This window comes from Podarcis pityusensis (assembly GCF_964106645.2).
Source record: "Podarcis pityusensis genome assembly, chromosome: 5".
Taxonomy (NCBI): domain Eukaryota; kingdom Metazoa; phylum Chordata; class Lepidosauria; order Squamata; family Lacertidae; genus Podarcis; species Podarcis pityusensis.
Window position 1 is genome coordinate 14,155,014 of NC_138032.1, and position 14,281 is coordinate 14,169,294.

General features: G+C 46.7%; 1 protein-coding gene across 1 annotated transcript; it reads left to right on the top strand.

Annotated features, from left to right (window-relative positions):
* Positions 1 to 10,223, top strand: GHSR (growth hormone secretagogue receptor; the record flags this gene model as incomplete). The annotated part of the gene is made up of 2 exons (XM_081006089.1): positions 1 to 736; positions 8,918 to 10,223. The coding sequence occupies 2 exons, from the start codon at positions 1 to 3 to the stop codon at positions 9,223 to 9,225; spliced, it is 1,044 nt and encodes a 347-aa protein (XP_080862215.1). The 3' UTR covers positions 9,226 to 10,223.
* Positions 10,224 to 14,281: the final 4,058 nt, after the last annotated feature.

Sequence of the window (14,281 nt, forward strand, 5' to 3'; positions counted from 1 at the left end):
ATGGATTACGTCGGCGACAACGACACGTTGCCCGAGTACCCTCTGCACCTCTTCCCCGCGCCTCTCCTCACCGGCGTCACCATCACCTGTGTGCTCCTCTTTGTGGTTGGGATCCTGGGCAACATGATGACGATGCTGGTGGTCTCGAGGTTCCGGGACATGCGGACCACCACCAACCTGTACCTGTCGAGCATGGCGTTCTCAGACCTCCTGATCTTTCTCTGCATGCCCCTGGACCTCTTCCGCCTCTGGCAGTACCGGCCCTGGAACCTCGGCGACCTCCTGTGCAAGCTCTTCCAGTTTGTCAGCGAGAGCTGCACGTACTCCACCATCCTCAACATCACGGCTCTGAGCGTGGAGAGGTATTTGGCCGTCTGCTTCCCGCTCTGGGCCAAGGTGGTCATCACCAAGGGCAAAGTCAAGCTGGTCATCCTGGTGCTGTGGGCTGTATCCTTTGCCAGCGCCGGGCCCATCTTCGTCTTGGTCGGGGTCGAGCACGAGAACGGGACCAACCCGTCGGAAACCAACGAGTGCCGGGCCACGGAGTACGCCATCCAGTCGGGGCTGCTGACCATCATGGTGTGGACCTCGAGCGTCTTCTTCTTCCTGCCCGTGTTCTGCCTGACCGTCCTCTACAGCCTCATCGTGAGGAAGCTCTGGAGGAGGAAGAAGAAGGACATCGGGCCCAAGACATCCATCCGGGACAAGTACAACCGTCAGACGGTGAAAATGCTAGGTAAGGGTATCTTGGTTCCGTTTCTGACATGGTGTGTCCCTGTAGACCAGAGTTGGCCAAACTTGGGTCCCCAGCTAGGACTATGATTCCCATCAGTCCTGGTCCTGCTAGCTAGGGATGATGGGAGTTGTAGTCCTAGCTGGAGGCCCAAGTTTGGGAAACCCTGCTGCTGTAGACTCGAGATGTGAAATTTTGGACCAGCTATAAGGGGTGATATCGAGCGTCAGTCACGCTCATGATAACTTAAGTCTGTTGATGTCACTGGGGCCACATTCACGCTGCGCATTTAAAGCACTGTGATCCCACTTTACACAGTCAAATTTTTTTGGGGCGGGGGGATATAGTTTGTTCAGGGTGCTGAGAGTTGTTAGGAGACCCCTGTTTCCCTCCCAGAGCTACGATTCCTAGAGTGGCTTAACAATCAATCCCTCTTCCCAGGGAACTCTGGGAACTGTTGCTCTGCAAGGGGAATAGGGGGGTCTCCTAACAACTCTCAGCACCCTTAGCAAACTACAGCCCCCAGAATTCTTTGCGGGATAGCCATGACTTTTTAAAGTGGCATCATAGCGCTTTGAACAGATGGTGCGAATGTAGCTTCCGTCTACTCTGAATATGACTTAGTTGGAATTATTGTGTTTATATTTTAATTGCCTTCCACACGTATCTCGAGGCAATGTTTAGAATGCAGCTAAAGCAGCTAAAACACTTTAAGACAACGTAGAAAATAGCGGCAGATTTTTGTTTTTTTAATGAAAAATCCATTAGACACCCATGGCAGAAACTCGCTCATCCAGCTGGGCAGGCTTGTCAGAACAAAAAACATCTTCAATGGTTTCTGGAAAGTGCGAATAGCAGGCATCTGTCGTATCGCAAAAGGAACAAGGTTCTGCAGAACAGGGGCAGCAACACTAAAAGCCCTGCTCTGGGTCGCATGAACACATGTAAAAGGGCTGATTGGGAAGACATCTTTGGCACCCCTTCCATGCATTCAAGGGGTAGAGTTTGCACAGAACCAGCACATGCATAACTGAACACACATAGGCTCCTGTGTGCATGGTCTGGTCCCTTGGAAAATGGAGCCTTACAGATTGCACATGCAGGAGCCTTCATGTTCAGGTGTGTGCTTGCATGTTCAGGTGTGTGCTTGCAGGCTTGGTGCAAATGGCATAGAATGCATGGATCAGCTCCTCCTGTACGTCAATTTGTACTCAAATGGAGGAGCAAAACTAGGACTGAAGCTCCTGAGTGTATGAAAATGCTATTATTAATTATGATAATAGCCTCTGAGCCTCTGCAGTGTATATTTCTCTCACTACTCCCAGGCATAATAAGTATGTGAAAGGATCCCTGCTGGATTCTGATCACAACTGGATGCTTCAGGGAAGTCCAGAAGCGGCACATGTGGGCAATACCAGTGGCGTTGTGGTGAAATTCAAAGCGCATGGCATCCCACAGCGTGTAAAGCAAGCAGAACTAGCCAGTGTGGAATCCAGATATTTGCTGGACTCCAACTCCCATCAGCCCCAGCAGCCATGGCCAATGGCGAGAGAAGATGGGCGTTGTAGTCCAACAATATCTGGAGGACACCATGCTGGGCACCTCAGTTGCATTGGCTAGATGGTTGGACTTGAAGAACAAAGGAAGCTACAATATACCAAGTCAGACCATTGGGCCGTCTACACTGACTGACACCAGCTCTCTGAGGGTTTAGACAGGAAGTCCCTCCCATCTCTACCTGGAGATGCTGAGTCTTGAACCTTGGACCTTCCATTGCAAAGCAGATGCCCCAGCACTGGGCTGCAGCACCAATGTCTACTTTGCTAGTGAAGACCTGGGTGTGTATCCCTGATCAGTCGTGGCGTTCTCTGGGTGCCGTGAGCCTATCACTGTGTGAGCCGAGCCTCCCTCGGATCACGTGCCAGGACGGGCACAAGCTTACAGTGCAGGCACATACTGCTCCAACAGATTAGAGATTCCTCCTCTGTCGCAACACTGGCAATGGCCCATCCATTCTATGCTTCTCCCGCAACTGGTATTCAGTGGGATCAATGTGTCTTCAGGAGACGGCAGAGTGCCAATACTGATGGGACCTCTTGGGACCAAGTAAGAAGGTCCATATGATTTCCTTTCCTGAAAATCTTTCCTTCCTTCCTTCCTTCCTTCCTTCCTTCCTTCTTTCCGATGTTAACCACTGGACAGTTCTTATTTGAAGTTTTTAATTCACCTTGGCATTAGGGGTTATTCTTGGAACCATTTTTATCATTGGAGGCCCAGGTGGCCTCTGTGGCAAGGACTGACAACAACAACAACAACAACATTTATACCCTGCCCATCTGGCTGGGCTTCCCCAGCCGCTCTGGGTGGCTCCCAACAGAATATTAAAAACACGATAAAACATCAAACATTACAAACTTCCCTAAACAGGGCTGCCTTCAGTTGTTTATTTCCTTGACATCTGATGGGAGGTTGTTCCACAGGGCGGGCACCACTACCGAGAAGGCCCTCTGCCTGGTTCTCACTTTTTGCAGTGAGGGAACCGCCAGAAGGCCCTCGGCGCTGGACCTCAGTGTCCGGGCAGAACAATGGGGGTGGAGACGCTCCTTCTGGTATACTGGGCCGAGGCCGTTTAGGGCTTTAAAGGTCAGCACCAACACTTTGAATTGTGCTCGGAAACGTACTGGGAGCCAATGTAGGTCTTTCAGGACCGGTGGTATATGGTCTTGGTGGCCACTCCCAGTCACCAGTCACCTATCATCAGCTTCGGCTGGTTAAGTTGACTACACCTTTTATATTTTAGTTATTGCATTCATATCCCAATTTTCTCCAAGAAGGTCAAGGTTGTGTTCATGGTTCCTCCCCCACAACAACCCTGTGAGGTAGATTAGAAGAGAACAAGAGTTTGGATTTGATATCCCGCTTTATCATTACCCGAAGGAGTCACAAAGTGGCTAACACTCTCCTTTCCCTTCCTCCCCCACAACAAACACTCTGTGATGTGAGTGGGGCTGAGAGACTTCAGAGAAGTGTGACTAGCCCAAGGTCACCCAGCAGCTGCATGTGGAGGAGCAGGGAATCGAACCCAGTTCACCAGATTACGAGTCTATCGTTCTTAACCACTACACCACACTGGTTAGGTAGAGAAGCAGTGACTGGTCCAAGGTCACTTAGTGCATTTCATAGCCAAGTGGGAATATGAACCCTGGTCTGGTCCAGAAGGCTCTTTCTGTGTCCTTCTGCTCTCTTAGGTTATTGTAATGCATGCATTATCAATTAAATGCCCGGCATGTGGCCCCTTTATGAGAAACGTTCATGACCCTGGAGGCCAGCTCCTAGAGAGAGCTATCTCGGAGTTGGGTCCTAGCTGGCAAAGTTTATTTCTACTCTGCGCGGGCTCCAAGGCTTCATCAAGAATCGAGTCTGTTAAACCATTAACTCGGTTTGTAGTGGATTTCTACTTGAACAGCTGAGGACAGAACAGTTATGAGGACAGAGAGATCTGACTCAGCTTCACATGCCTAATGCACTTATGCATAGAAATTCACTAATGAATGCACACAGAGATCCTCTGAAAGGCCACATATAAATATTTTAAATAAACGTAATGCAAAGAACTCTGGATCCAGGCACCCGTAACCAACACAGAAACTACTTATACCAAACTTTATCAATAAGTGTTTATGTTAGGGATATATTTGTGTGGGGCTTCTCGTAATAAAATGCACCCTCTCCAATATTGCCTCCTTTTTTCTGTTCTAAACAAAAACACCCTAAACATGTAAAGTTACTATTAAAAGTGATAAATATACATGGCCCTTGCCAAATTCGGTCACCTCAGGCAACTGTCATTACAGAATTCATTCCACAAACTGTTGTTTTTAAACTGCGTAATCCTAGGCATATCTAATCAGATCTAACCAGTGTTAGAAACAGAGATATGAAAACTAGGAGCTGAATGGCACCTTAAATTATTATGGGCGCAACAATGGAATGTCTGGGCACACTTTTTTTATAACAAGAATTCAAAGCTGAAAATGAATGAACTGCAGGTAAAATATTACGTTCACTTTTCACCTGGTCTAGTCCTTCCTCTGCCCACCTCCTAATATTCTTCAGAGGGTCTCTTCTCCAGTCTTCAGAGAGTAGCTGGAAATTGGGTCCTCCTTTCCTTCCACTCTGCAGTTTTAATCTGAAATCTTAGGTGCAGTACTGCACCCAGAGCTCAGAAACTAATGAAATCCTGTCGCAAAATGCGCCTAGAACAATGGGAGTTTCGAACATCATTGAGTTCACTGAGACTTTACTCCCAGGGAAGCGTTAGAGGCTGGCAGTCTAGAAAAAAGCCTAATAATCACTGCAGTCATGCCTGCACACTTGGCAAAGTCATTTGATTCTGCGTAGAGGAAATTAAACTGACACAGGCGATGCAAAGGAAGATTTCTTTTATAATTTCATTTTTATTAATGTCTTCTACTTGCCATAAATTGCTACAGAGTGGCCTATGTTTGTTCTGTTAAATTAAATCTGGGCAAGTAGTTCTGTAACCCTAGACACACTTCTCTGGAACTGTGTGTAAGCCCCACTGACCTGCAAGGGATTTACTTCTGAGTAGACATGCAGAGGTTTGCACTGTGGAAAAACTGTATGATTTATCATCATAAGAACTGGGCAGAGGGGTCTTCAAGATTGCAAGGATATTACCACACTTTTCTGTGTATAAGAGTAGCTTTTAAAAAAAAAACTTTAAAAAGAATGTTAAAAAGGGAGGGAGTAGTCTTATACACGGGGGCAATCTCCCCCCATTTTCTTAATTTTAGTCCCCCAAAACAGGGGTCATCGTGATATACACAGAAAAATACGGTAAATACCTTTGATGGAGGGGAGGTTTGTGTGTTATGTTTTGACTCTGGGATTTAAAAGAAAATCTGGACAGAACCCCTTTCTCTAGCAACAACAGTCCCACTGTCCAAGGTCTTAGTACTGTTCCTAGTTATTTCTTAGCTATAAAGAATTGAACATTGAAGAGAGAAATGAATATACGGCAGAATATTTTGTCTGCAATTTAGGTAACATTGCCTAATCCAAAGCTTCTAGGCAAATGCAAGTCCCCATGAATTTTGGCTCCAATTAACAGCATGTGGATGGACTCAGGTGTTCGTCTGGCTGTGTTTAGTGGGTCTTATTTGCGGGGAAGTGTGCATCAGATTGCAGCCCAAACCTTACTTTATGGCAGGGAACCTGTGGCTCCCCAGATGTTGTGGGACCCACCCACCCCTAGCCAGGGGAGCCTGTAGCTGCAGTCCCGAAATCTGGACCGCCACAGCTTCCTCACCCCTGTATAGGGTTTATTTCTATACTACTAAGTCATATAAAGGTAAAGGTAAAGGGACCCCTGACCATTAGGTCCACTCGTGGCTGACTCTGGGGTTGTGGTGCTCATCTCGCTTTACTGGTCGAGGGAGCCGGCGTACAGCTTCTGGGTCATGTGGCCAGCATGACTAAGCCACTTCTGGCGAACCAGAGCAGCGCACAGAAACGCCGTTTACCTTCCCGACGGAGTGGTACCTATTTATCTACTTGCACTTTGACGTGTTTTCGAACTGCTAGGTTGGCAGGAGCAGGGACTGAGCAACGGGAGCTCACCCCGTCACGGGAAATCGAACCGCCGACCTTCTGATCAGCAAGCCCTAGGTTCTGTGGTTTAGACCACAGCACCACCCGCGTCCCTTACTAAGTCATATGGATACCATCTAAGTTGTGTAAAGCAAATATAAAATGCAAGGAAAATACAGAAACAGGGAACATCATCATAAAGAGCAGGTCAAACACATAGCATTCATTCAAACAAAAGGGCCTTTTGGCGCAAGAAAATCTTCAAAATGGAGATGGGGAAAAGTTTTCCCGGCAGAAAGCTCCTTGATACAGGATTTCATTCTGAAAAACGCTGCACAGCTTTCATGTAAGCCCTGAGAGCCGAACTCCCTGTGATGTTAAGTGCATCTTTGCATCTAGCAAGCAGAAGAACTGAGCTGCAGATTGCAAAAAAACAGCTGTGGGAGGAGGATCAGGGATCAAGGTAGAGCAGGTGTGGAGAAAGGGGGGGGTTTAACCCTCGCCTCTCCTGCTGTGGTGTGAGGAAACTCCCACTGCAGACGCCAGCACTTTGGTTGAGAGGAAATCCTTCATGGGTGCTAGTGAGAGATTCCCTTCTAAAGCTTCACTTCAGCTTACTGAGGGATTTTTCTCAGCAGGTCAGGGTGTGCATGCAATAAACTTCCCCACTTCACTCCTGTTCTGCTCTCATCATTTTCAGCCCCCTCCAGATGATGATTATAAAATATACAGTACTTCCATAAGTATAGTTATCGCAATTAATAATAACTTATTATTTTGTTTTTCTGGATTTTTAATATTTATATTTTTATTAAAGTGCTTTCAAGTAAAGTAAAGAAATAAAGTGATACAGGGGGGAAAAGAAGGAAAAGTGAGAGGGAGAAAAACAACAACAAAGGTACATGTAAAAGGGGGGGAAGCAAAAAAAAGAGGCAATATACGAGAATCCCTTACATTTTTGTATAAATTGGCATAGTATTATTGTCCTAGTGCTTATGTAAACGTTAATAGCCTACCAGATTTTGTGTAAACTCATTCATCCCAAATGTTATCGTATTTATCCATACAGATTCTGCACCTGTAAGCAGTCCATTCATAAATGACAAGGGATGTCATATATCGTCAGTCCATTGATATCATACCTTTATTTTTCCAATTCCTCAATATCAATCTCTTGGGCACCATTAAAGCACGTGAAATTCATTAATAATAACTTTACATGTTTGGGGTCTTTTTTCTTAGGACAGCAAAAAAAGGCAAAATTGGAGGGGGTGCATTTTATGCAAGGCGTTCTCCTTCTGCCCCTCCCCCTTTTCTGTTGCGCAGTGGAGTGGTGCAAACTTATGCGCACTTAGCCAATGCTCACTGGGCCAGGAACGTAACCCCTGCACAAATCTGCCATTGCCTGTATTATGAGCAGTAGTAATGGCCACATCTTTAGGGTCGCTACCTGCTTTTTGAGTTTTATTTTGTTGGCCTGTTGTAGCTGTTGTTTTGAGCTAGGCTCCTCCACCACTATGTGGAGCAAGTACTGAATATTTTTTCTCAGCTGGTAGAGAGAGAATTCGTGTTGGCTTACACTCCAGGGTGGGGGAGCCTGTTGTTATGGATCGTGCCCCCTCGGGTGCAGTTCTGTAGAAGGGTGTTTGTGGTGTTGCAGGGAAAAGTAGCAAGGGAAGATGGATGCCCAGGAAAGTGTGGAAGGGTCAAGCAGCCCCTCCCAGCTGCTGCTTTCCTAAGGCAAACTACACCCCCTCTTCCTGCTTCCCAGCAGATTTCCAACACCAGCTTTCCAGCACCAGATTTCTAGCTGGGCGTTTCACTATTAACTTACGCCAGTGAAGCCAGTGTGGTGTAGTGGTTAGGAGCAATGGGCTCGTAATCTGATGAACTGGGTTCGCTTCCCTGCTCCTCCACATGCAACTGCTGGGTGACCTTGGGCTAGTCACAATTCTCTGAAGTCTCTCAGCCCCACTCACTTCACAGAGTGTTTGTTGTGGGGGAGGAAGGGAAAGGAGATTGTTGAGACTCCTTAAAAGTAAAGGTAAAGGTAAAGGGACCCCTGACCATTAGGTCCGGGTTTGACCGACTCTGGGGTTGCGGCGCTCATCTCACTTTATTGGCCGAGGGAGCCGGCGTACAGCTTCCGGGTCATGTGGCCAGCATGACTAAGCTACTTCTGGCGAACCTGAGCAGCGCACGGAAACACCGTTTACCTTCCCGCCGGAGTGGTACCTATTTATCTACTTGCACTTTGACGTGCTTTTGAACTGCTAGGTTGGCAGGAGCAGGGACCGAGCAACGGGAGCTCACCCCGTTGCGGGGATTCGAACCGCCGACCTTCTGATCAGCAAGTCCTAGGCTCTGTGGTTTAATCCACAGTGCTACCCGCGTCCTTTTTTTGAGACTCCTTAGGGTAGTGATAAAGCGGGATATCAAATCCAAACTCTTTTTCTTCTTCTATGCCACCTCTGTAAATCAGCAGGGTGAAAGGAGAACGGCTAGCGAATAATATGGTATCTCCATTTCTCCCTAACGTCTTCTCTCTTTTTCTTCTTCCTCATCTTCCAGCGGTGGTGGTCTTTGCTTTCATCCTTTGCTGGTTGCCTTTCCACCTCGGACGTTACCTGTTTTCCAAATCCTTTGAGGACGGATCCTTGGAAATAGCCGTCATCAGCCAATATTGCAACTTGGTGTCTTTTGTCCTTTTCTACCTAAGTGCCGCCATCAACCCAATCCTGTACAACATCATGTCCAAGAAATACCGGAAGGCGGCTTACAGGCTCTTCGGCATCAAGACACACAGGAAGAAAAGGCTGTCGGGGCTGAAGGAGGGAGGGTCTCGAGTGTGGGCAGAGTCCAGTGTCAGACAAACATGACGCCGCCGACTGGACCTAGCCATCACCTAAAGCCACAATAGAAGGGGAAATATATTCAGGTTAAAGGAGCTCCCTGGTAGACCATCTGCTTTGCATGTAGAAGGTCCCAAATTCAACCCCCTTTATCTCCAGGTGGGGTTGGGAATGTTTCTAGTCTGGAACCCTGGAGAGCTGCTGCCAGTCAGTGTAGACTATATGGAGCTACATGCAACCGATGACCTGGCTCAGTAGAAGGCAGCTTCCAGTGTCCTTATCTGCAGAGCTTTCTGTGGAGTGGTGAGTGCATTATGAAATAGGTTTTGTGCATAATAAACATCAGCAGAGAGAGAGACAAAATCCCTACCTTTTCTGTCATTTTCAGTGATTCTCTGTCACTGGGAAGAAAGGTGGTTTGCCATCCTCAAGATGCAGGACATGAGGTAATAGGGCTGTGTTTTACTGGTAAACAGCTCGGGGGGGGGGGGGGGAAGCAGCAGGAGCTGGTCAGAGCCAGGATGGGGGGTGGTGCTACAGAGAGCCCAGGAAGGGCAATGAAGGAAATTCTAGAGTGATGATGCACAGAGCTCATTTCCTGTTCCCATTTCAAAGATCCCATGAAGATATCAGGGCCATGCCCAAGGTAGAGGGGCTCTCTTATCTTGCATCTCTTTCAAACGAAACCTATTGATCGTCACTCCACCAATCTGCCAAACAGCAGCAGATGTACACATGTAACAGGCCAAAGAACAGGGAACGTGAACACAGAATCCAGTGTCTCTGGGGTTTGGCATGAGTTCGTTTGGATTCACCGAATTTGTTCAAGAATCTCCGAACTGCACCTGAAAGCAAGCTCCCATAATTGCTGAGTGAACCAACCATGAATTAAGAACGTTGAACAATTTCTAGCTCATCTTCAAGTCCATCCTCTTACATGTGTTGTTGTTTTTTACTCTTTAAATTCCCTGGGCGTTGAAAGATCGCATTTGTTGTGGGGACTTGATTAAATCATTCGCATCCTACTTTGTGTTCTGATGCTTTTGCAGCCGCCTTAAGTATGTTTTATGCATCATCACAGTAGCTTGTAACATTCTGAATGCTGAAAGTGGTGTTGTTGTTTTTTGCTGAGGATTGTTGCTGAGAACATTGCTGAGAACATCAATCGAGCTGTGAACTAAGCTAGTTCATTTTGTAAATGGACGAGCCTGAACTGTAATCCCTTCTTGGACATGTTGAAGCTGAACCAGAACTCATTTCTTTTTAAAGTTAGCTTTCCAGGCTCTGGAAACATCTGTATAGAAGGGGGGAGGGATGTGTGGACCTAGAAGTTCGCTGAGTGTTGTGGATTGAGGGGGATGCAATATGGACTCTTACAGGTGAGTGGGGCACCTGTGAGAGTGGGTGAGTGAATGTGATCTTGCCAAGAGTTGATAAGCATTGGATAGCCACGATTCAGCAGTAGGGGGAAGGAGAGGAAGTAAACATTAAAGTCTCAGGACAGCCCTGCTCCTATGAATGCTACAGAGGTCACTGACAGATCCAAAAAGTGTCTCCATTTAATTCTTACACAAACACAAACACACACACACACACCAAAATGATGCAGCTCCTTTCTATACCATAGCTGACACACTCAGCTATTGAAAGGGCTGCTGCCTTTCAATATGAGTGAACAGAATGTCAGCAATGAATGTTTAAAAATGTCCAGTGAGAACCTTCGCTCCCTACCCTTTTTTTTTTGTTTACCATAGGAGTGCCAGGTTTGCAATATTCATCCTAATCATAGCCAAATGCTGGTGCTCAGGAAAAATAAAATAAAAATTACACGGAAATGTTGGTGATCTCCGCTTAGGGCTGACTGGCACAAACAAGTATATCACCTGACAGTTTGTCACAGGATGCTTTCTGGAAAGATGTCAGTGGATGGTCTCAAACCTCGTGTTGTTGAGGCACAACAAGTGCCAGGGACTAGGGGCTGTCTTGAGGTGGGGGCTCGGCCCCAAATTATTTTGAGCTGGGCTGTATCCCTCACACCTCGCCTTCTTTTATTTATTTATATTACCTGTTCAATTTGTAGAGTCCTTTCACGCAGACAAGACCATTCCTATTCTTCTCACAGATTTACCCAAAGGCACAGGGAGCAAGATCTTTGTCGATCTTATGGAGATATTGGTACTTAATCCAATGAAGAGTCCTCTCTCCCTACGTGCCTCATAATTACAGCTGTTCTGTCACCTCGCAGTCCTCCAGAGTGCCAGATTCTCAAATCTAAAATCATGCAACTTAAGCAACCTTTTACATTTATTTCAATTTTGCCCTCAGCATCTTTCTTAGTCCCAAGTGCCTATAACCTCAACACTTCTGTTCAACATAACCAACTGGCCGTGTAAATGAGATGGTTCAAGTGTAATGGATGGCAGAATCTGGTTTCTTCTCATGATGGTTTGTGGTCTGCATGATGCGTTTTGATGCCTAAGGCCTTGCTATCTATAAAGCATTGAATCCCTCACAGTGGCCATGGGGAAAAACCTTTACAAACGTCAAAAACGTCAAAAACGGCTTAATATGAACATATGTGCCTTTAACTTGCTAAAAACGTGCCTTCACCTGTTACTTCAAAACATTGCTTTTCAAGTATCTCCAAAGGGGAAACAAAATAAAAGCCCCTCAGACATTTGAAACTGTTTGTGTGGGGATGACGAATCTGCTTTAGTCCTGCCACTAACTCTGCTATTTCAATTTCTTTGTTGCTTGTCCTAACCTTTCCGGTAAACAGTATTGAGGAACCTCAATAAACAAGATGAAGAAAACCATTGTGCAAACTTTTATGTTTTTCTGGAGAAGGGCCGTAGCTTCGTGATATGGCATCTCTTTGGCAGGCTGAAGGTCCCAGGTCCGACACATGGCATCTTCAGGTCAGATTGGGACTGTTCCTTATCGAAAGCCCCAGAAAGCTTCTGACACTCAGTGTGAACAATATTGAGTTAGACCAGAGCTCTGACTCAGTAGACAGCAGCTCTCTATATTCTTATGACACCTAACAACTTGGCCATCTCGTGCAATAGCCCCCTTCCTCTGAAAACGATGCAACCTCCCCCCGCCCAAGCGATGCATAGTCTTTCCCCTTCTCCCGTCCTTCAGAGAAGATGAAAGGATCAAACCATTTTCAGTAAACTGGCCGCAGAAAATCCTGTTGGAACTCCTGAAGGGGGGGAATTGATTTGGAATGGGCTCAATGTGTGTGTGTGTGTGTGTGTGTGTGTGTGTGTGTAAATTAACAGAAGAGGAACTTATTTGGGATGTGGTGCAAATTAACCAAATACCTGGCTGGGTGGTTAATGGGAAGTGCATTCATTGAAGGAGGATTTGGATGGGAAATTAATTGACTTGCCTTTGAAGAAATGGGCGTTCTGCCGCTGTAGCAAAATGTAGGACCACAGGAGAGATTTGCAAAGCTGGGGTCGAAGGGCACGTGGCTGTCGCGCCCTCCTCATGCCGCCCTCCCTGAGCCACTTTGCAAGGCTGGCTGGCACAGTGGTCTCCATTCCCCTGGCAAAACATTAGCCACCATCCGTAATGATCCCATGAATAATGTCACGGTCATTTTCACTTGACAAACTGTGTTTCATATGGCTCGGCCCTGCAACCCCCGAGTCCTTTGGCTCTTCCCTACGACCGACCGTATTTTTCACTCCATAAGACGCACTATTTTCCTCCAAAAAGAGGAAATGTCTGTGCGTCTTATGGAGTGAATGTGTGGTCCCTGGAGCTGAATTGCTCAGGGGTGAAAAGCAGATTGTGCCTTTTTTTTTTTTTAGAAAGAGGGAAGGGGGTGTTGAAACAAAGCCGCTTAGCAGCTGATCGGCAAGCGATGGGGAGGGAGATAAGGGACGCTAGCGATAAAGGAGGCTGCCTGGGAGGGGGGTGGTAAAAGCCCATGGATCCTCAGGATTTTTGCATTGGGTCACCCCAAATTCACCATCACATCACATCACATGTCCATGGCTACAGCCTGCACCAAAAAATCACGCATCCACTGTTTCGTGGGGCCGCAATGGCGCAAAAATGTGGTTACAAACCATGGATCCACATGGATTCTCAGGATTTTTGCACTGGGCTACCCCAAATTCACCGTCAAATCACATATCATGTCTGTGGCCACAGCATGAACCACAAAAATCATACATCCACTGTTTTGTTCAGATTTTTTCCCCCTTGTTTTCCTCCTCTAAAAATTAGGTGTGTCTTATGGAGCGAAAAATATAGGTATTTATTACACATTCATCCCGATTTGCTTATGGGGAGGTTAGACCATGTCTGGTCTTTACTGAGTTCTGGTGTGTCTGCAGGGCACTTATACGACAAGGAGCATTCATCCCAATTTGCTTATGGCCTGTTTATACATCTTTCTGTTAATCATCCGTTCACCCCACACTTTTCGCTACATTTCCCCATCAATTTCCTAAGTACAAGTAAAAACAAAAACAAAAAAAAAGTGGATTTGTTGTACCAGGGCGACAAGAGTTCTTTAATTGCGCCAACCTAAATTTCTGGTCTGCACCTGAATTCCCACCCACAAAATAAGGACAGTCTGGAGGCAACCTTGTAATTGCAGTGCGAAGCATCCGAGACGACACTGTGGCTGCCTCCACATTTTGCAGCTGAAGTTCCTACCTTTACAATTGTTCTCCTTGCTGCCAATTTCAGCAAGGTTGCAGGGCTTAATGAGCCAGAGAGAACTTCCCGTCACACTGTGGAGGCTTCCATTACTCACTGCAAAGCCTATCAGCCAGGCTGAGGCTGCCCGTGCCTCTTCAGGACAATGCGGGAGCCTGGACTAAATCAGACCACTCTGGGGGAACAACCATAGGCACAAGAAACTGGCATAAAGCAAGCTGGAGTCAGTAGAGTCAGAATCGTATTCAGGCTCCCTTGTGGTCTTGGGAAGGAGCTATATTGGGGCCATCCCCATCCTTTGAACAGGGGAGCAGCAGCCCTGGGAGCACGTGGATAGCTCCTAGCCCATTCTGAGCCAGAGTGGAGAGGCACAATTTTTGTGAACCGCTCCCAGGCCTGTACC